The 22,001-nt window shown below is 36.2% G+C and overlaps 1 protein-coding gene across 1 annotated transcript; it reads right to left on the bottom strand.

The window, feature by feature from the left end:
• Positions 1 to 553: 553 nt before the first annotated feature.
• On the bottom strand, positions 554 to 1,350 carry LOC149249771 (serine carboxypeptidase-like). The gene is made up of 3 exons (XM_089456316.1): positions 1,156 to 1,350; positions 858 to 991; positions 554 to 771 (listed from the first exon to the last, which is right to left on the bottom strand). The coding sequence occupies exons 1-3, from the start codon at positions 1,250 to 1,252 to the stop codon at positions 622 to 624; spliced, it is 381 nt and encodes a 126-aa protein (XP_089312442.1). The 5' UTR covers positions 1,253 to 1,350; the 3' UTR covers positions 554 to 621.
• Positions 1,351 to 22,001: the final 20,651 nt, after the last annotated feature.

Here is a 22,001-nt window from a genome sequence, read left to right as displayed (position 1 = left end):
ATGCCAAGCACTTAATGTCCAAGAGGCTTATAAAGGGATAAGAGGCAAAAAGAGGAAACAGGCATATTCAACAATAAAATAATAGAACGAACGAGAAGTGAAACACAACCAAACCACATAGCCTCCAATTCAAATATAAGTAGACAATACTGGCATCCGTTGTATGATTGCAAACAACATGAATGTTTTCATGTCATTGTCAATAAAATTGAATGTAGGCTAAGAGCATCATGCTTTGAATTCTCGGAGACTCTAACCAAATATTTTTGTTGAATTTACAATTTCTTTCATCCAATTTACAATTTCTTTGATCCATTAGGACATCAGAACATGCTGGAATAAGAACACAGGACATACTATTCATGTTCTTGAATATAACTTTAACACCATGTATAATCATAATTCCATGAGGCTTGGTAAGCAATAAGAAGCACTATTTCTATACAGTTAAAAAGTGGCCATCAAAATATTTGACACAAGTTAGCAAGATTGATGGTCCCAATGCAAAATTATTTTTCCAAATCAGAAAATACACATCTTTGGGGATGCACACTACTGCAAATCTAGAACTATTTACATTAATCTAGGTGAAGAGAGCAATTCTCCTAGTTAAGCATATAACTAACTCTCGAAATTCTTCTCTGGCATCTCCGTCACTGTCTTTAAAATTTGAGAATTGTCGTCAGTAATACTTCCTTGTGTCCAACGTTTTAACATCTCCAAGGCTACTTTTGGCTGATCCATTGGGACCATATGACCTGCATCATGAACCTGGTGCAGCAAAATAGAATATTCCGTAAGGAAGAAATTATCTACTTGTACAACGAAATCAAAAATGATCATTTAGTGCCTTTTACCTTGAGAAAACTGAGTGGTTCATAACTGGTTATTAAACCCGCTTCCTTATCGTCTACAAGGAAGGATTTTGTAGGTGCCTTCTTGAAATTCTCACTTCCAGACCAATCCATGGAATTCACCCATCTTGAATTGCCTGAAAGACACATAATTTGAACAATTAACTTTTCAATTTTGAAGATTAGACTGACAAGCCTGAAAAACACAACTGCAAATAAGTTAATAACAGACTTAACACCTAAATCATAAAGTCATTCTCCAAAACAAAAACAATATGTTATATGTATACAGTATCATTACCTAACCAATTGCAAATGAGATCATATTCTCCTGCATAAACTAGCAACTTAACACCATCCTCCAAGAGTGTTGGAATGCCAACTTCCATATTCCGCATCTAGTCAGTAAGCATAGCTTCATAAACCAAGAGGCTACAGGAGACAAATTTTCGGCTGCCAACCCCCAGGGCATCCCTAACAGAACCCTGGTTTAAGTAATTCTCCATATTTGAAAAATCATAACACAGGCCACCATTGCACTCCTTCCGAACATCATAGTACTGCAAAATATAAAACAAAATAATGAAAACTAATATCGTAAGATATATAAAACGACGATGACAAACTACATTTTAAGATACAAAATGCTGATAAAATAAACATAATGTCTGGCTATCCAGTATTTAGAATTTAAGTCTTACATTGATATTCCTAGCTAATGCCATAATGGAATTGAAAATTGAGGTGCACACCAAGTATGATGCAAAGCATGTGAGAGTCCCTTCGGTACCTGGAAAGTTATCACACCTGCTATAATCAGAACCTACATTAAGAACCTTCGATAAAGGATCCAGCATAACATCAGCTGTAACCAGTTACTTAAAACACTTCACAAATGGTAACTAAGGATCATAAAGCAAACAACATTTAGCCATGAAGCTTCTCACAATTTAAAACATAGTAACAAGATTTCAATATGAACACATACAAATCCATTTCAATAAACAAAGTATACATCTCATAAATATGAAAATATGCATTTTGTTCCAAATTTTAATAGGATTTCAGCCCCATGAAAAAATATTCCTTGAAATTTGATGACTAGTTTATATTTATAGGTGTCTATTTCTGAGATTTTTGGGCTGTTTTTTATGGGTTAAAGGTCTACAAGTATCAAATACATGATATATATTATCAAAAATGATAAAAGGTGGACCATACTGCAAAATGTTTGTAAAAACACACAATAAACAAGAATGAACTAACTAGAGGAGGGAAAAGCATCACCTATGCACAATATTTTGAGATCTAGATAAGCCTTCACTACTGTTATGGAAAACGCTTGCACAAACAACTTAAAAAATACATTGAATATTTCAAAAACCACATCAACAAACAAGCCTTCCATAGCGGATAAGTGTTCAAAGCCCTTAGCACAAATTTTATGGATTGTACTTGCTCATTATGTACTGAAGCAAACACAGTTCAACCAAGAAGAATGCTAGATTTTCCATCTGAATAATAGATAGTACGACTTGTCAGTATAGCAGGGTATTATTAGGAATACAATAAAGAAAAGTAATTTAACATGAATGCTAGATTTTATGAGACATTTTCGAAAGTAGATTTGATCAATGCCACACACCCTGCTTTCAACAATATAAAAAGTGGTGTCATTCAAAACTTTACCACTTCGTTGGAATCAGCTGCCTTTAGAAACCTGAGGAGGAATACATATGGCCGAGTGGGAACTGTAAGCTTGAAGTTCAATTGCTTAAAACTCCTGCGAAGAGTTATTATCGATTGATTAGTCAATCTAAATGTTTTTAGACTATGTTGCAATCAATGACAAAGAATTATCAGTTAGAGCTAATTACCATGGCCACTATCTATTCTGACGTGCATTCATTTGGGAAGATGCGGATGAAGTCATTGACCTGTAGCCAAGTATAAACCAGCTCTTATCAATATTGTGTTACCTATTATAATATAATTTTTGTGCTGATTCCAGCATAAAGCGTAATCTTCTGTAGGAGTAGATATTGCTGGTGTATGTACTTTTATACAGCCAACAATGTGTTCTTTTAATTAGATATATACACATCCTTTCTTACAGATGTCAGCAAGTCATCCTACCTGTGGAGGACAGACTTCTTCATATTTGCTAGCTATAAACATTGCAGCGATAGCAAGTAATGGCAAATTCTTCCTTGCAATACTCTGAATAGAAAGGTATCAATGATGTTCACAGTGAGATACAACGTCTCTGGCATTAATTCCAATTCCAAATGTACCTGAAAATTTTAAGATTTTGATGCCAGGCCTAAGAGATAGACCATACAAATCTCTTTTAGATCTAAGTTTGACTGCAAATGGAAGTTGGAACTAGCATAGGAAAAAAGTTGTACCTCCACCAACCAATCAATCATGACTGCCCTCATCTTTGCGTTGATTTTAACCTGGTTTCTCATATAATCTGGAGGTACGCAACTCACATCCTGGGCATACATGAATGCTAAATTTTAGTTAAGGAAAATAAAACTTTACCTTCACCCTAACAAGAAACTGCAATCATTGACAGAGAAACATACCTTAATTGTCCTGTAGAATCTGTATATATCTTCAACATATTCAACAACTACCAATTGGTTTTCAATGTTTCCATCATCAATGCTAGGAAGCACTTGATGGGAATCCCTGAATGCATCCTGAAATACATTCATCAAGATTATTAATCATTTTAAGCTGACTTACATCATAAATAAACACAACACTAACTTGAGGCTATCAAGATAACTAATCATTTTCATCCAACTTACAACATGACTAAAGACAAAGCTATGTTAAGGTTATAAAACTTGCTAGTAATTCGGAGTGGACATGTATACTCTTTGATTTATGTATATTTGTTGAACAAGAACAAGAAAAGTATAGGAGAGTGACACAGACCTCACTTTGAGATGTTAGCATTGCAGTCTTTGGTTTGTGTATATTTGTTGAACAAGAACAAGAAAAGTATAAGAGAGTGACACATACCTCACTTTGAGATGTTAGCATTGCAGTCAATGATGGTGCAATGTGTTTCCTGGCTTTCAGTTGGCTAGGTCTTTCTAATCCCCCTTCTTGTGCACTTGAGTCGATGTTATCACTAATACAAATGACAGCGTCATTGCTGGTGGTGCAACTGTCATCATTGGGTAAGTTGGCAAGGCATAAAAAAGAAACATAGCCATGGCATGGATCTGAATACTTCTCATGAACATATCTCAACTCATTTCTTCCTGCACTTAAGTGGAAGTCAACCATGAAGTTTGCACATTTCCTGGAACAAGTAAATCAAATGTTATTCCTTAACAATGCACATGGTTAACTAAATGTGCACACACCCCAGACAGTTTGATGTGCACATTTGTCAATCTTTCCCATATGTAGAATTATATACAATTTCAGACAGGTTGCCAGTAAATTAGTGCTGTAGTTGGTCCACTAGGTTTTGGATATATAATCTACAGATTGCGTAATTCATGGAAATTCCTAAGATATTTAGGAGTAAGTATCCTTTGGAAGGTTAAACTCATTAAAAGCATGGTGCCTTGAGAACTAGAAGACTTACTTGAGATCTTCTTTTGAGTAGCCTGTGTGATAAAGCTGTGGTAGCTGAATAGACGCGGCGGATCTAGATTGGGGCACTCTACATATTTTAACCCCTTCTCTATTGACATTACAAGTTTATACTTATGCGATTTTCCTCACCCGTCAAGTGTTATTGGCCACAATATTCTTGGCATGATTTATGTCTTCCTTTGAGTGCTACAGGTCCAAAATAGTGGAAATTGAGGCACCTCTTAACCAATATTACAGGCCTATATCTTTTGAGACCTAATGATTCAACACCAGAAACTATTCCATAGTAAACCTACTTTCACAATCCTCGATCCAGAACTAGTGTGATTTACACATGAATTGGAGTTTAGCTACAATGTGCTCAAAGCAGTTTCTTTTTGGCATCATATTTATCCAGATTCTAATCTATCGCCAGGAAATTCGTCCAAATTGTTGACTATCACCCAAAGAATCAACGATGTGAATCAAAACAATCAGGAGATTGTCGTGGAGTTAGCTTCCTCAATAGTAATAGCACCATGATCTTTTCTTCATGAAAGGTGTGCGTAAGATTCCGCAAATAATAATGCAGCGACTATGAATGCAAGAATGCTCGCATTCAGGGTTCAGAATCTGAACCTAGATAAGGTTGCATATTAACATGAACAATAGCAGGTGAAGGATATGCCATTGTTTTTCCAGAGCCTGTATCAACAATACTAAACAAATTTTGTTCTTTGAAAGCCATGGGCTGCAAATACTGTTCCATTGTAAGGATATCAACACCCATAACACATGTGTCATTCATTGTTTGGTTTATCTCTTTATCAGATTCTTCAAGACCCAACATTATGGAAGATTTGGTCACCATTTCTCCCTTGAATCCCTTCACATGCTTCAATATAAGTAAGCTCTGGTCATACCCTCATCAACATATCTACATTGATGAATTTGAGCAACAATGGCCCTCCAACCTTACGATTGTCAACATCTTGATGTCGAATTATCTAAACACTTGCACACCTTTTAGGATCACGATGAATAAGCTGGGCTATTTCTGGTTGACCACATGGATTTACAACTTCCTGTCCTCCTTGTGTTGTAACAGGTGTAAGTTGAAACCACACGCTGTTAGCGGAGGGGAGTACTGGCTGTAAGTGGTTTTTATGAAGGGGCCTCTGCTGTTTACCATGTAGTGTTGTTTAATAAATACTAATCAGTACAGATAGGTGTCCATGAGATATGTATAATAATTTTCTTTTAAAGGATCCATCATAAGATGTAGTAGGGTTGAATTTATGGGTTTATATTTTAAGAAATACCCTAGTATTTAGAAACCTTAATCTTAAGTATTTGTTCCCTATAATTTGATTTCTAGGGCATGGGATAAACTCTAGAATGACATAAAGGGAAAAGAGTATGATCTAAGGTTTGAATTTAAGAAACCCTAAAAAGGCCTCTTGATTACATAAAAACCCTAGAAAAGTAACTTGACATCATGGTTTGGAATAATATATTGCTTGGGTTACTTGTTAAAATAGTATTGTATTTCCAAGAAGAAAAAAACGGATGGGGTGATCCATTTGAAGGCATGATGTAGCTCTTCGTAACACCTCATAAATCATGGAGTCGTTGTGCAAAAACTTTATTAAATATATGCCCTAGATTTCTCAACAAATAACATAATCAAACTCACACAAATAAATGGTTGAATCTTACATTTTGCATAACATTAGATGTATATGTGGGCATTAATGATCCCTGCATGCCAACATTGGTTGTATTGACGGGCAAAAATGAATCCTGCATGCCAACAAAATGCACGCTTAGTAAAAACACAAATATTAATAAATATATATAGTGAAATAAGTTAACTAAATGCACAAAAATATTGATCAAGTTTTACCACTATCATTACCTTAGATGTATTATAAGGTGTTATAGGGGTTGGAATGACTTTAGCGATTGCCTGCAGTCCACAAACATAAATTAGATAATACAATAAGGAATATAAGATAATTGAACATATAAAAGACAATATTCAAGCTTACCTCATGCATCATCATAGCAGCGTCCTGCCCTCGTGCATTTGTTAACATTTCCATAAAAGTAGTGAATATCATTGAATCCCCCATAGTAGCATCAGTAACAACCATGGGTACATTCTTAAGAAAACACATAATAACATAAAAATAAGAAAACCTTGATCAAAAAACCGATAAGAAAATAGAATTCGTAACACCAAATATATATGTCTTTCAAGTAAAACCTTAAACATTCAAATTACTTGATGTTCATTACAATTAAAAACTCAATACTTAACTTGTAAAGAAAAATCATATTGCAGTCAATCCTTATAACCATCTTAAAGTAAACATAGTGATCGAAAAATGTCATCCTCACAAGTAAAACATTAAACATTCAAATTACTTAATGTTCATTACAATTAAAAACTCATATGTCTAACTTGTAAAGAAAAATTATATTGTAGTGAATCCTTAAAACTATCTTAAAGTATACATAGTGATCATAAAATGTCATTCTCGGATGAAATCTCCTCATCTAATGGCATATATACCCCATCATTAATAGACCCTAAATCCACAAATAAATTAATACCATCATTTTCATAGTCTTCATCACCTTCAACTACAGGTAAATTAAAATCAATGAATTCATCATCTTCATGGATTTGATGCCCATGTGGTTGCTCATGTCCTTCAAAAACTTCAATAAACTTGTCTTGGTCTTCATCTTGGTGATATGCATCATTGACAATAAATTCTTCATCATCTCCATCTTGGCCATCTATGTCTTTAGGGGAACTTCTGCATCTTCAAGTAAATCATGGTCCTCTACATCTTGAACAAATGTTACTCTTCGTCCTCTTGCATCATAATCAATCACAAATGACCAACCAGGTTGTTCTAAATTTGGAATGAGAAAATTTTGGTCACATTGACTTGGAAACACATAAGGTTCAGAAGTGGCTTCAAACCTAGATGTATTGATCATGTGGAATCCATTATCATGGAGCAAGATAGTTTTTTCTTCTCCCACTTCAATAAGCTTGTACCATTCAACACGAAAAATAACTTTCTTGAAAGACATAAAATCAAGCTCAATAGTGTCCTCCAACACTCCATAGTAGCGAAGTATTCTTGTGATTGGTTGTCTATCATTTGCACGTGAACGACATTCCACCTCAAATGATGCTGAAACTCCACAATCATAAGTTTTTCTCTTTTCATCAACTTTTCTGATGTGAAAATGATGACCAAAATTCCACATTCCTTTGTAATATCTTACCTAAATTCATATAAATATCAACTAATTAGATTCAAGGATATGAAATCTAACAAAAATTTTATTAAATATATGCAATATATTAATATATATCACCTCCCCATCTATGGATCCTTTAATGAAATTCAATTGTTGTTGTGTTACTCTATTATTCCCTTTTGTTGCCTCATGTTCAATATTGGCCTTTAGCCAATTCCACGAGCATCTCTCTAGCCACTTTCTTTTATGGCTTGCAGGCAATGCTCGAGTAGTGTTTTGACCATGTCTATTATATATATTGGCCCATGCATTTTCATCTTCTAATTTCGTTTTTTCAACGTACTTCTCCATCCATTCCAGCATAAAGTCAGAATTGTATGCAACATACAAATGTAATGCCTCCCACTCCTTCGCATCTACAATGAAAAAAAAATTCGTTCAATGAATTAATAATTATTTAAAACCATGTAATATAAAACTTAAGATACAAATAACTCCTAACATTTTTTTATACCTTTTATCCTTTTTGAAGTCCCTTCTCCCTCTAATTTTTCTCCTTCAAATGATTGAGATTGGTTATAATTCCATAATCGCGAAGCTTCAAGAGGCAATTGAGGTAAGTACTCACTCAAATGAACCATGGCCTGGAAAACCATGTACCCCTCAACTATGGACCCTTCTGGTCGAGCCTTTTGCCTCACAAATTGTTTCAAGACCTTCATATATCTCTCCACGAGCCACATTGTTCGAATATGAATAGGACCACACTGTTCAATCTCTTCTACTAGGTGTACAAGGTAGTGCTCTTGAGAATTGAAGAAGCTTGGAGGGAATCACATTGGAATATCACACATCAAAAGTGAAACATTCCTCTTCCAATACTTCAAGTCATCCTGATGTATCTCTTTATATGATACCCACCTACAAGTATTACAGTAAAGATTTGTTATTTCTTGTAAACCAAAAGTAGAAACTCATATAAAGGCATAATCAATGTTTCACTTCAAATGATAAGAGTAATGGAAGAGTATGCATGATGGATTGAAAAATACCTCAGATATTTACATAATTTGTAAATAGTCAAAGTGACAGTGTGGTCAAAAGTACTTGGTATTGCTGCAGGCAACACATACTGCATGACCATTGACAAATAACCATGTTCAAATATGCATGAACTAATTTCATCACCATACTAGCATGTCTATTAACAAATAACCATGTTCAAATATGCATGAACTGATATTATCACTAGGATATACAATTTTATAATTAAGTTTCCAACAAATATAACATGTGACTCATGTGTTTCTAGGCCTGAGAACTCTGATCCATCTCTTATGAATAAGTTTTTTAATGTCGCACCAAAGCCAAAAGGAAATCTTATGCTTTTCATAGTAGAAATTATGTTTTCTTTCTCATTTGATGTAAATGTCCATGGAGAATGAACATATGAGTTGTCTTCATGCAACCACATGTTCGACATGATATTGGCAACTTGAAGGTCCTTTCTTAACTTTATTTGTGCTTCAATGTTATTTTTATTTAGATGTTTCCACAAGCACTTTGCCACATTTTTCCCGATGTGCATAGTATCAAATAGGTGGGCTATTGGCAAGCTCTCATAATATTCTAATTTGTAGAAAATAGAGAGTCTTTTCATTCCTAGGGGAAAGCTTGTCCCTTCTTTTTTGTCATACATCGCTTTCCACCTAGCAGGGTTCATCTTTATTGGATTCCTCATTTCCAGTTCTTTTCCATTGAACATATGTTTATCACGCACTCGATAGCGATGATTTTGTGGTAAGAATTGTCGATACTCATCATAGACAGTTTTATTGAGATCCCTTGACTGCCTATGCAACAATTTTGTCCCACATGATGGACAACCATGTTTCCCCTTTGTTTGTAGTCCTAAAATAAGATTGGAACCCATATTTAGTAAATGCTAAAATGAACGTAATAATTATAAATGTAATTTATATTATATTACCACAACAAATAGAGAGCCCCGGGGCATCATGAATTGTCTAGATAAGAATCGCATGAAATAGGAAGTTTCTATCATTGATAGGTCTTGATACATCAAACATATTTACACCATCCCATAATTCATGAAGCTCATCAATGAGGGGCTCCATGTATACATCCATATCCTTTACCTGATATTTCCCTAAGTGAACAAAGAGTTATTTATTACGATTAACTGAATTGAAATATTTTTATATAATCTTCAAGAAGACATTGCATTCACATGTTCTAGTACCTGGTATGATAAGAGTTAACATTGCATGTTCCTTTTTCATTGCCATCCAATGGGGGATATTGTTGTTTATAATTAACACTGGCCAAACAGAATATGTTGTTCTAGGATCTCCAAAAGGATTTGCGCCATCCATTGCTAGAGAAATTCTTGCATTCCTTGGATCATTTTTGAAATGTGGCCATTTTACCTCAATATATTTCCAACATTTACTATCCGCAACCATACGCATGACACCATCTTGGCTCCTCCCTTGTGCATGATGATCCATATATTTTGCCAACTCCTTACATTTGAACATTCTCTCAAACCTTGGCTTTAGTGGAATGTGTCGTAATACTTTATAGGGAACCTTCTTGGATAATTGATCTTGACGATACCTATTTGTGTGACACTTTGGGCATTGTTGTAAATTTGCATTATTTCCATAGTACAATATATGGTCATTTGGACATGCATCATATGTCTTGTACTCCATTCCAATGTCTTTCATTATTGAAGATACTTCTCTATGAGAATGAGGCAACTTATTGTCCTTTGGAAGTATTTTGTTTGCCAAAAGTCTGCATAGTGCAACAAATGATTTTTATAAGTATACACAGTATTCAAAACTTTTAAGACATCTAGAGGATTAATTTATAGGAATATCAATCCAACCTTAATATATCAGTAAAGCATGTGTTTGTCAGTCCATGTGTAACCTTCAAGTTCAACAACAACATAAGTGTCGCCAATATAGAAGATTCAACATTTGCATAAAGAGGTGTCCTAGCCAAATGAGCTAGGGGTGAATCAACAACTTCTTCAAAAGATGTGTAGAAGTATTGGATAAATTCATTGACACCAGCCTCATTTATCTGCGAAGTGGCTTCTTCCATAAATGTGTCTTGTCCTTCATCTTGAGAGTCGCTATTATCAATATCATCCATTGGTTCTTCACGAATATTGGGAACTAGAAGCGGCTTTTCATAAATAAAAAAGTCAAATGAAATGATCTATAATAATGTATTAAATAATGTGCATATTTATTTATTATAAGAATAAAAATTTGTTACTTATAATGTACCTCTTCTATATAAACTCTATGTTCCAATCTATGGATACCAACAAGCCTTCGCTTCTTTAGTTTCCTATTTTGGCACATTTTGCAACTATAATATATCATTTCATTGAAGTATTCATCTGTACATGGAGTAGGTCTTGTTTCCTGTTCATCTGAATATTTCGGATGACGATGTGCTATTTCCATAAATGCACCACGTTTTTTAAACAATAAGACTAAAATTTTTAACTTGGGTATTACTTATTTTTCAAGAGAACATGACCAATGAATAAACATAGGGAGTGAATCTATGAATATGTAGTTTTTCAATGCTTTTTTGGCTCTTTGATCACTTGGTTGTTTTTACTTTTGTTTTTTTGTTGTTTCAAGGTAGTGTTTAGTGCTTCTGTAGGAATTAGATATGAAAAAAAATTGAGAACTAGGTTCAAAACCCTGAACAAAACTCTACCAATGTGTTGAGTGAGCATTGAAGATCTGTCCAACACTTTGAGGCAAGATTATCAGAGTGTTCCAACAAGCATTTAACTAGTCACAAACAAACTTTTGAAGTATCATTTTAAAGTTATTTCTAAAAACAAATCCAACCTCTAACTAAATCAACAACATAAATAATACAAATACCAAAAGCAACATAAATACCTGGTCTGCCATTTTGTATAGAATAATGTAATAGAAATCTGCAAAGAAAAGTTTGTGGACACTAGTTAGGATCATTGCTTATGCTATAGGAATAAATTGCTACATTCATGGACATCTGAATTGGATTGTTTAGTGATCCTGGTGGATCTTAACTGCAAACAAAAAAACATCAAATGAAGACCATCTCGAAGCCAAAGGATTTATTTTCAACGGAATTTGTATTAGGTGTTTCAATTTGTATTTTTCAATTCATTTGGACAGGACGGTACACAATGGATAAATGTACCGCAGAAACAAATGGAAAGGTTGTCGGTTATAGCAAATTTTTTCAAAGACCCTAGTCATCGTTTATGGCTGAAGATAGTCCATACTTTATTAAGTACACTCTCCATTTTGCAGGTAGAGCCTACTATCAAATAATTGTGAGACAACATGATCATTTTCTTTTAAAAACCATTACCATTAAATGGGAAAAACATTGTAATTGTTTAACAAGTAAGAAAGTTAAGGTCAACAAGATTGTAAAGTTCATTCCTGTGTTATGGTTTTGGAGGATGGAACCTGAAGAAATTAAGTTCTCTTCTACTATTTATAATTTCACTTGACAGTGGTGATAACAGATTTTTGTTATGCCTGTCACTCAAAACCGAGAACAAACTGAAATTACTGCAATTCAAGAGCATGTCCACAACGTGGAATTATTAATAGTAAACTACTTGTGTTGAATTTAACCTAAATTCATTGAAGGTAATAATTCTGGAGTTTGATTTAAGTGGGAAGTCAAAAGGAGTAACCCATCTAGCTCAGTAGTTAAAGCCCAAGGTTCCTAATCTTGTAGTCGTGGGTTCGAACCCTACGTTTGGCGTGTTGTGTTCATTTAATGCATATTTTGAATGAAATATTTCTGTCTCTAGATTTCTTATTCTCTGAGCTCCTGTTTGTTAGAACCGTCGGGATTTATTATTCTCAAGCCCCTGTTTTGGAAAAATACTAAACAACCATCGCTAAGTTTAACAGACAACAATCATCTCGCGTAGTGGGTTCAAACCCCACGCTAGGCGGGTGTTGTTGTCTATCAATCAATTTCCAGTTTGGGAAAAATTCAAAAAAAGCATCGTAGGGTGTGGATTCGAATCCCATGGTATGCGGGTGTTCGTTGATCATTTAGATTTATCCTCATCCAAGATCCCTGATTCGAACCCTAGGTAGGCGGGTGGTGTTAACTATCAAGCTTCTGTTTTGGAAAAATACAAAACGAGCACAAAACAAACATCGGCTAAAGCCAAATCAAAGGCGTTAATAATGCTCTACAGGATATAAACATTATTCTCCAAAATTACCACCAAAACCATAAACCCTCACTAAAAACCCTAGAGCTTGTAAAATTACATTCACAATCAGCTGGACAAAATCATGTCGATCATGAAAAGAAATAAACTTTCACAATACAAGCATAAATTCTTTAAAATTTCTTCTTTGAACAACTTCCAGCAACATTATTTTTTTTTTCAGAACGAAAAAGCATAATTGTATTATATTGAGGCAATATCAAGAGAAACAGATAGTACATCCAAGAGCTTTTGAAAGCTGTAGCAAAGACAGGGCGAAAACCTGGATACCCTATGCATACTGGGAAGCAGTAGGGACTGACACACCAAATACAGGATTTACTTGAACAAAATGCCTAGGATATAAAACAGATTGGCAAAGAAGGTCACCGATTTATACACCAAACCTATACAGGGACATATATCAAAATATCAAAAAAACAGAGCACACCTGTAAATTTTCAGAGCATTAAAACCCAGGCCGGAAGGAGAAATAGAATCAAGCTCCGACAAGGAAGTGGAGGATAATTTTGATTCAAAGAATTCTTACCTTGAACTGAGGTAATGGGATTCGATCCCTCTGAAGTCTGCGCGCTATTGGAGTGTGGTAATGGGATTCGATCCCTCCGAAGTCTGCTCACTATTGGAATGCGTGGAATGCTCCGGAAGAAAGAGATTTGTTCTTGAAACTGAAAAGGCAGGGTAGGATGGGAGGCATAAGACCCCCTCTGCGGAATGTGCAGGCTCACTATTGGAATGCGCAGAATGCTCCGGAAGAAAGAGATTTGTTCTTGAAACTGAAAAGGCAGGGTAGGATGGGAGGCATAAGACCCCCTCCGCGGAATGTGGCTCTATCTAGAACCTACGCTAAAACTTACGCTAATGTAATTACGTAAGTCTTTAACCATAAAATCCATTGATATTATGTTAAGTGTGTTCTCATCGGTATGAGTGTCTTTTACATTTATTGCTTCTTTACACCTTGAGTACTATTATTTCTGATATTTTTTTTGTTTTTTTTTGTTGGAAGAGTTTGGTAATACAAATTTTTTAATTTTAAGTTAATAAAAGTTTTATTTTAATGCAAAAATGAGTTTATTATAAATATTTCATTTATAATGCTAGTAATTTTATAAATTTAAAATTATTTTTCTCAAATTTCAAAGTGAATGGTACAAATACATAGTCTTAAGGGTCAACCTAGTTAGTTGAGTTCCCATTGTTAAAAAATCTTTTCTATTAAAAGGTCACTTGTTTAATTATCTTGACGTTATTGGAGTAAGACTTCATGGTCGAGCTTATAGGTTATGATCCTTTCAAGTAGATTTTCCTGGTACAAATTGATACATATTTTATATGTTTTATAATGTTGATAATATAATTATGTTGGAGTGGAAGAACATGAAGAATTGTCCATGTTCTCTTGATGGTTTCAGTGAACTCGTGGTTTTTCTACAAACGGCAAATGGATCATGGATTCAAATTCGGTTGCCACAGTTAACCCTGAGATTAGATCAGCTAAATCAATAAATCGAGTTGTCACAGCTAGCCATGAGACAAAGGATCGATACATCAGCTCAATTAATCAAAGTATCAGTCACATTAGGGATTCAGGGCACTAAGCTAGGATTTTGGATAACAGATCCTACTTTCTTTTACCAACTCGATACCGCCAGTGGTTTTTCCGACTCAAGAAGGAATCAAAAACTTAGACTTCGAGTAAATTTTATTAAATCTCAATACCATTTATGTGGGTAGTTTAGTATTGAGCATATTTTGTTTTGTTCAAAGTGAAATTCGACGATTTTTACGGATGAACGAGGGATTGTTCTTTTAGGGCTTCATCAAGGTTCATGCGTTATTTTCATTGAGGATATTTAGTGAGTGGCCTCATCCCAAAATGGAAAACAAATCAATAGTAAATGTTAAAAATGGCAAGGAAATCTCATATTTTGTGGAAACAAATCATTTGGGCCAAGTCAAAATTGCCTCAGCAAACACAACAGGGAAGTGGATTTGGGTAACTGAAAAACAATATCAGGGCATTTTAAAGCGGAGACTTGCCCACTTTAAATGGGAACAAGGAAGAAGAAAAAATTCCTAGAGAAACTAGTAGACATATAATAAAAGTAAACAAAATCTTTGAAATGCAAATTTCATCCATGGAACAATGCCTCCCTGAAGATAACATCAAACAACTTCGAAAAATCTACAAAGTAGAGGAATAATTTTGAAGAGAAATGTCTCCCCTCCTCCATGATGGCACAAGTGTTGAAGATATAGTTGATGGTTTGATATTGAAGTCAAAATCCTTCCTGAACCCTTGAGCCAAAGAGGTCTCTCCTCTAGTATCTCTAAAAATATCCTATGAAGAGTCATAGCATTTAGCTTAGAAAGTATGACCCACCATGATCATATTAATAAATGACAACCACTAAACTAATGTGATAATGTATTCAGAATTTCCTTGCAAAAAAAATTAACTTCTTGTTTTCCCCTTTTTTGTAGTGAAAGTAGATTTCCTGATTGTCTCCATCATATTATGCCCCAACACTAGCTAACCAACATGACAACCCATTCACAATAAATTTCATCGACAATGATGTCAAAATGCGCAAATGAATTTGTTAGTTACCCCTTGTTGTGTATATCTCTTGCCAAAGAAGAGGAGTCTAATCTACTCTTCCTTGGCAAAGAACAATTGCCATTGTCCTTTCCACCTGCCAGAACGAACCTCGCAACCTTTAGCATCTTCATGACATCCAAACATACAACTGAATCCACCTCCTCTGATCACATTGCATTGGATAACTCGTCCTCATTCCACCATTTTGATCAACTATCAAAGCCTAGAAACCCTTGACCCTTGCAAAAAAACCTTTGCAAAGTCCTCTCCATTCACATCTGATTTGGAACGTTGCAAAAAAGTACTACTAGCGTATAATCTTCTCCCTCATGTGGTTCATTGAACTCATAACATCCTTTCAAGTGGTGAGATAAACAACCATTAGTGTGTTCACGATTTAGAATACCCTTTTCTTTCTATTACTAAATAGTCAATACTACTTCATGCCTAGTTTAGTACATATCCCCTAGTTTTACCAAATACTTATTTTAATACCTCCAAAACCTATAACCCTCTACCCAAAATCCCCACCCTTTACAACAACATTGCTTCACGAAAGGCATTTTACATTGCTTCGTAATTTTTCCTTTGTATATGAGAAAGATACTAAATGTTACTTCTCCCTTATCCAATATAATGCTCTTGATTACAAATTGAACAATGTATCATGATATTTCCTTTCTCTCTTCATGTGAACTTGCTCAATTAGCGTCTAAATACCTTGTGAGATAAAAATCAATGCATGTATTGTATTTGGTATTGTGTCAATTATTCATTTTTAATGTCTTAATAATGTGTTAATTGCCTTCCAATGCATGGTCAGTCTCGAATTAAAATTTTGACATGGAAAATCCCAATTTTGCAATTTTGGGAATCAGAGGCACATTGCAGGGACAATGTGTATCCATCTTGGTGGATAGTGGGGCAACCCAAAATTTTATTGATGCACAATTGGTGGAGTGTAGAGGCATTCATAGATTTATATATATCCTGAACAACGTGGGCGATAGAGGATGCCCATGCTTCACCTCAGTTATCTTCTTGGTTGTTGGTTCGATATGTTGAGGATATGGTTGATGGGAAAAATGTTGAGGATATGGTTGATGGTTCGATATTGAAGTCAAAATCTTTAACCCTTTAGCCAAAGAGGTGTCTCCTCAAGTATCTCCAATAATATCCTATGAAGAGTCATAACATTTAACTTGGAATTATGGCCCACCATGATCATCTAATAATTAATTGAAATAGCACTAGACCCCAATTTAGGGACTGGGTGGATCATATTGTGAGACTATGCTAGTGGCAACCCTAAAAAAATGACTTGAAAACCCCTTGATTTTCTACCTTGATGGAATTCATATCCCAAATTTCTTGTTGGATACGCAAGTCCTAGAAAACGTGACAAGGAAGATGAGAGGGAGTTGACTGGGTAGTCAAGGGACAAAACTACACAATTTCTTGAGACAGTGGGTTCCGACTGAAGGAAGGAGATTGGAGGAAATCACTTTGTAGTTTTGAATGCTAAGGGAGGTTGGAATTTCTGCACATTTCACAGTTCCAACAAGCAAGGGAAAGTCTTGAGGGTTACATATGTGAAGTGCAGAGTTCAGGAAAGTTGGATGAGGCTAGGTTGCTAAGGAAACTCCAAAATTTGGCGAAGTGTGGGATTAATGAAACTGATGTGAACAGTGATAAAAATTGACTATAATCACACACTTGAAAACTTAGAGATACAACATAGACCATCCAGAACATATAACGCATACTTCTCTTAATGCAACAACCTTTGTGGCAGCTTACGATAAGTGTGACTCTGATGATAGACTTTGGGAGGATAAAGGCAACACTTGTGTAAGAGTGTGTGAAATGAGTGTGAAACACGTCTATGTGGTGAGGACAACCCATTCTCATAAATATTTCCCCTTGAAGAAAAGCAAACCTCCCTTTGCATGACAAGCGATAACTCCCATGCCCAAAGATGACACATTCTATGTAAATATAAAAGCATGAACGACTCTTAAGATCGAAAAGGGGAGCTTGAGATCATAAACTTACCAATAACTGACTAAGAAACAATCGATCACAATATCCATAGTAGGTTCCGATATTTAAGTGCAGGCCAAAATTTTGGAGGGTGTTGCAGTTGCTACAATAGAGCCTTCACCTTCTTGCTAGCTTCTTTTTTAACCAGTGCCTTGAATTATACGAACTTGGATAATGTGTCATCTTTCTTCCACATGAAGAAGATCCAACACTTCCGTGAGAAGTCATCAATAAAAATGACAAAATATTTGTATATGGCAGTGGAGGTTGTCGAGAAAGGTCCATAAACATGACAGTGGATCCTTTCTAGGACTGCATGTGCTTTGTTGTCAGGATCATGGAATGTGGATTTTATGTACTTCCGCATTGTACATCCTTTGCATACTGTTGGGTTGTGTTATATTCTTTCCACGACTAGCCCACGTAGTTAACCGGGGGGTTAGAGGGAGGGAGGAGCCCGCCTTTGTTGCACCGATTGTGTAGTGGGGGGGGGAGTCACGGGGGGTTTGAGGCATACCTGTAACCCCACTTTATGGGGTCCGGGGCAGCGCCCTGGAAAATTTTGGTTTTGGACCCTATGTTAGGATGGGCAGACCCACCTATGGTTTTGTGCATGATTTTCGCACATGTTTTTGGACGTGATGGTTTTCGGTCCATGGTATTAGATGCGATGGTTTTCGGTCCATGGTATTGGATGCTTCGGCATGTAGAAATATGTATTATAACATTGAAAGGAACATAATGAAAAAATCAAGCTGGTAGTCCCGGTTTCGGGATCCAGGGGAAAATCTCTGTGTATATGTGTTTTATGTGTTATGCTCTCGCATTGTTTATTTTCTGTGTTTTAGAATTCATATGCAGGTAATTTTTGTACGGGATTAAAACCTACACATACATCCTACTACTTAAGTGCTCCTTTAGGGAGGCTAGTGGTTATTTGTTGTATAATATTCGAGGTGCCATGATGCAAATGGCCAAGTATTTTGTGCCAAAGTTCATCGACATCGCGACCTGCACTTTCTCCACCTTAGTGCCTAATGCAACATAGTCTTCCACATCTAGATTATACAGGTTCTTCACACGAACCCTGATCTACTTCACCTGTCCCGTGGCTATGTGTCTTAGGAATGCTTTTCCTTTGATTAATATCACTTCACAACCATGGTCTTCCAAAATTGCAACAAAGATGAGATTTTTCTTTAGGCCTAGAACAAACATGACATCCTTGAGCCTAATGCAGGAGCATTCGACACTCTTAATCAAACAAGGAATCCAAAGCGGAGCAAGGAGGACGACGTGGACCATCGGAGTAAACATGGGACATTTCTATTAAAATAAAGCTAGTTTGATAGAATGGATAAAGTCTCTAGAAGACTTATTTAATGTAATCTGCCATATGTATGTATGCATGTAGAGAGAATTAGGGACAATTGAGTGATTCATGGAGAGGATTTGATCGGATCCTTTCAGTGATCTGATCCAATGTGTTTATAAATGATGAACCTGCGTGTTCAATAGGAAAGAGTGAGAACAAATTAAATTTCTGAGAACAGAGTGATCAAAATGCAGTTGAAGGGGAATTTTCTCCCAAGGCTGAAATGCCTTAGATCTGTAATCATATCGTGTATAATATAAAGTGTGTTCAGTGTTGATATTGTGTGGATTTCAGTGTGTGTATATGTAATAATGCCTTTTCGTGTTATCCGTATATATATATGCGATGATGGCTTAATTCTTGTGTTACAAGATTGTTGATCGACCATCGATCACTATAACGATCGATGGCGATCCATTGATTAACGAAAATATTGTTATATATGGTGTGTCATGTGTAGACAGAGTCGGTGGCAGAACTGTGTTTTAAGCGCAGAATCCATCAAATGGCGGACGAATGAGAGAATGCACAGGATCCGTTGGATCTCAGAGATCAACGGTCCAGATCAAAATACAGAGGAACCTGAAGGAACCATCAGAACCATCCGATGGAACAGATCGATGGTCATCACACGGTGGAAGAGCACGAAAGTTATTTCGTGAAAAAAAGTGGTTTCGAAACAGTGGAAGTGGTATTTTGGGTGAGCGAAAAGTGGTAAGTGATATTGAAGGGTGAGAACCCGATTCCACTTAGTGATTGACACGTAGTAGCGAGGAGGAGAGAGGAAACCGCTTTATCGGGCAGTTAATCCTCGTGCTATTTGTCCACCTGAAATCGATGTGGACCATCAGATCCACTAAGTGCAGATCGACGGTGGAGGATTGATGCGCCAGTTTGAATATTCAGAGTGAATGTTGACCGTTGGATCCGAGAAAGTAATGGACGGCAAAGATCGGTGAATGGAGAGCACAGCGGGACGCCAATGGACCAGATGTGGGGACCCGACGATTTATGAATGCGGGTTCATTCTTTTTGAAGTCTGGCCATGCTTTCGACTGTGTGCTTTCCCATGTATTCCTGTGTATTTCCAATAAAGTGTTGTGGTCCCGATTTATAAAGAAAAATCGACTAAGTCGTATGGTCCTGGTTTTTAAAGGCTAAGGCCACGAATAATTCTTCTGATAAGTTTGTGGGCCAAAACCCACAGGTCTCAGGGTTGAATATTGATATGAAAGGGGTTTTGGCCTTACCCCAAAATCATTTTTCATCATTTGGAGACAGTTTTTGGAGACAGTGGGTTCCGGCTGAGGGAAGGACACTGGAGGAAACCACTGTGCATTTTTGAATGGTAAGGGAGGTTGGGATTTCTGCGCATTGCACGGTTCGAACAAGCAACGGAAAAGCTTGAGGGTTACATATGTGAAGTATGTAGTTCAGGAAAGTTGGATGAGGCTAGGTTGCTAAGGAAACTCCGAAATTTAGCTAAGTGTGGGATCAGTGGAACTTATGTGAATAGTGATAAAACTTCACTACGATCACACACTTGAAAACTTATCGATACAACATAGACCATCCAGAACATATAACACATACTTCACTTAATGCAACAACCTTTGTGGCAGCTTACGACAAGTGCGGCTTCGATTATAGACTTCGGGAGGATAAAGGCGACACTTGTGTAAGAGTGTGTGAAATGAGTGTTAAACATGTATCATTCTCATAAATATTTCCCCTTGAAGCAAAACAAACCTCCCTTTGCATGACAAGCGATTACCCCCATGCCCAAAGATGACACATTCTATGTAAAGATAAAAGCATAAACGACTCTTAAGATCGAAAAGGGGAGCTTGAGATCATCAAATTACCAATAAGTGACTAAGGAACGATTGATCACAATATCCATAGTAGGCTCTGAAATTTAAGTGCAGGCCAAAATTTTGGAGGGTGTTGCAGCCTCTACAACAGAGCCTTCACCTTCTTGCTAGCTTCGTTTTCAACTAGTGTCTTGAATTCTACGAACTCAGAGAATGTCTCATCTTTATTCCACGTGAAGAAGATCCAACACTTCCATGAGAAGTCATCAATAGAAGTGACAAAATATTTGTGTCTGACAGTGTAGGTTGTCAAGAAAGGTCCATAAACATCATAGTGGATCCTTTCTAGGATTGCATGTGCTTTGTTGTCCTGATCATGGAATGTGGATTTTATGTACTTTTGTAATGTACATCCTTTGCATATATCCTATTGCTTAAGTGCTCCTTTAGAGAGGTGAGTGGTTATTAATATTCGAGGTACCATGATACAAATGACCAAGTATTTTGTGCCAAAGTTCATCGACATCGCGACCTTCACTTTCTCCGCCTTAGTGCTTAATGTAGCACATTCTTCCACATCTAGCTTATACAGGTTCTTCACATGAACCCCGATCTGCTTCACCTGGCCCGTGGCTATGTGTCTCAGGAATGCTTTTCCTTTGTTGAATATCACTTCACAACCATGGTAAACCAACCACTCAGTGAATGCTAGTAGACAGACCCCTAATCCTTTACCTTTACCTTTTTTTACTATCGCCTCATATTGAAATTTTGAAGACAAAATATTTCTTTTCTCTTAAAAAATTGTCTTAAAGTCCCCCTTCGTGTAGTAGTGCCAAATGCAACAATAGACAAGTTGTCTCTAATCGTATCAGCATATATGAAAGGGACAGAAGAGGAATTGATGTCCGAGAAATCTTGTCAGTAAAACTTGTCGCGTTCTTCTTAGTCGACTACCCCCACAAAACAAAGAGCCCAACAAATCGTTGTCTTTATATAAGATAACATGAATGGTAAGTAAAATAACAACCTCGGTATAGGTGCAAGACAATAGCTGTCTACAAGCTGGCCGACTTAGGGTGCACTGTCACAATCAATTTTTCAGTTGTAA

Source organism: Pinus tabuliformis, chromosome 7 (assembly GCF_031772625.1).
Source record: "Pinus tabuliformis cultivar Carrire ecotype Pingquan chromosome 7, CPIR1, whole genome shotgun sequence".
NCBI lineage: Eukaryota > Viridiplantae > Streptophyta > Pinopsida > Pinales > Pinaceae > Pinus > Pinus tabuliformis.
Note: the sequence above shows the minus strand (reverse complement) of the source record. Positions and strands in the feature narration are given on the sequence as shown.

What these genes read in the sequence shown, in the direction of transcription:
- LOC149249771 (XM_089456316.1), bottom strand. Translation starts at nt 1,252, where the DNA reads ATGCGGAATATGGAAGTTGGCATTCCAACACTCTTGGAGGATGGTGTT. An exon ending in TCTCATTTGCAATTGGTTAG is followed by an intron (nt 992 to 1,155) that starts GTAATGATACTG and finishes TGTGTCTTTCAG; the next exon opens with GCAATTCAAGATGGGTGAAT. An exon ending in AACCACTCAGTTTTCTCAAG is followed by an intron (nt 772 to 857) that starts GTAAAAGGCACT and finishes TTGCTGCACCAG; the next exon opens with GTTCATGATGCAGGTCATAT.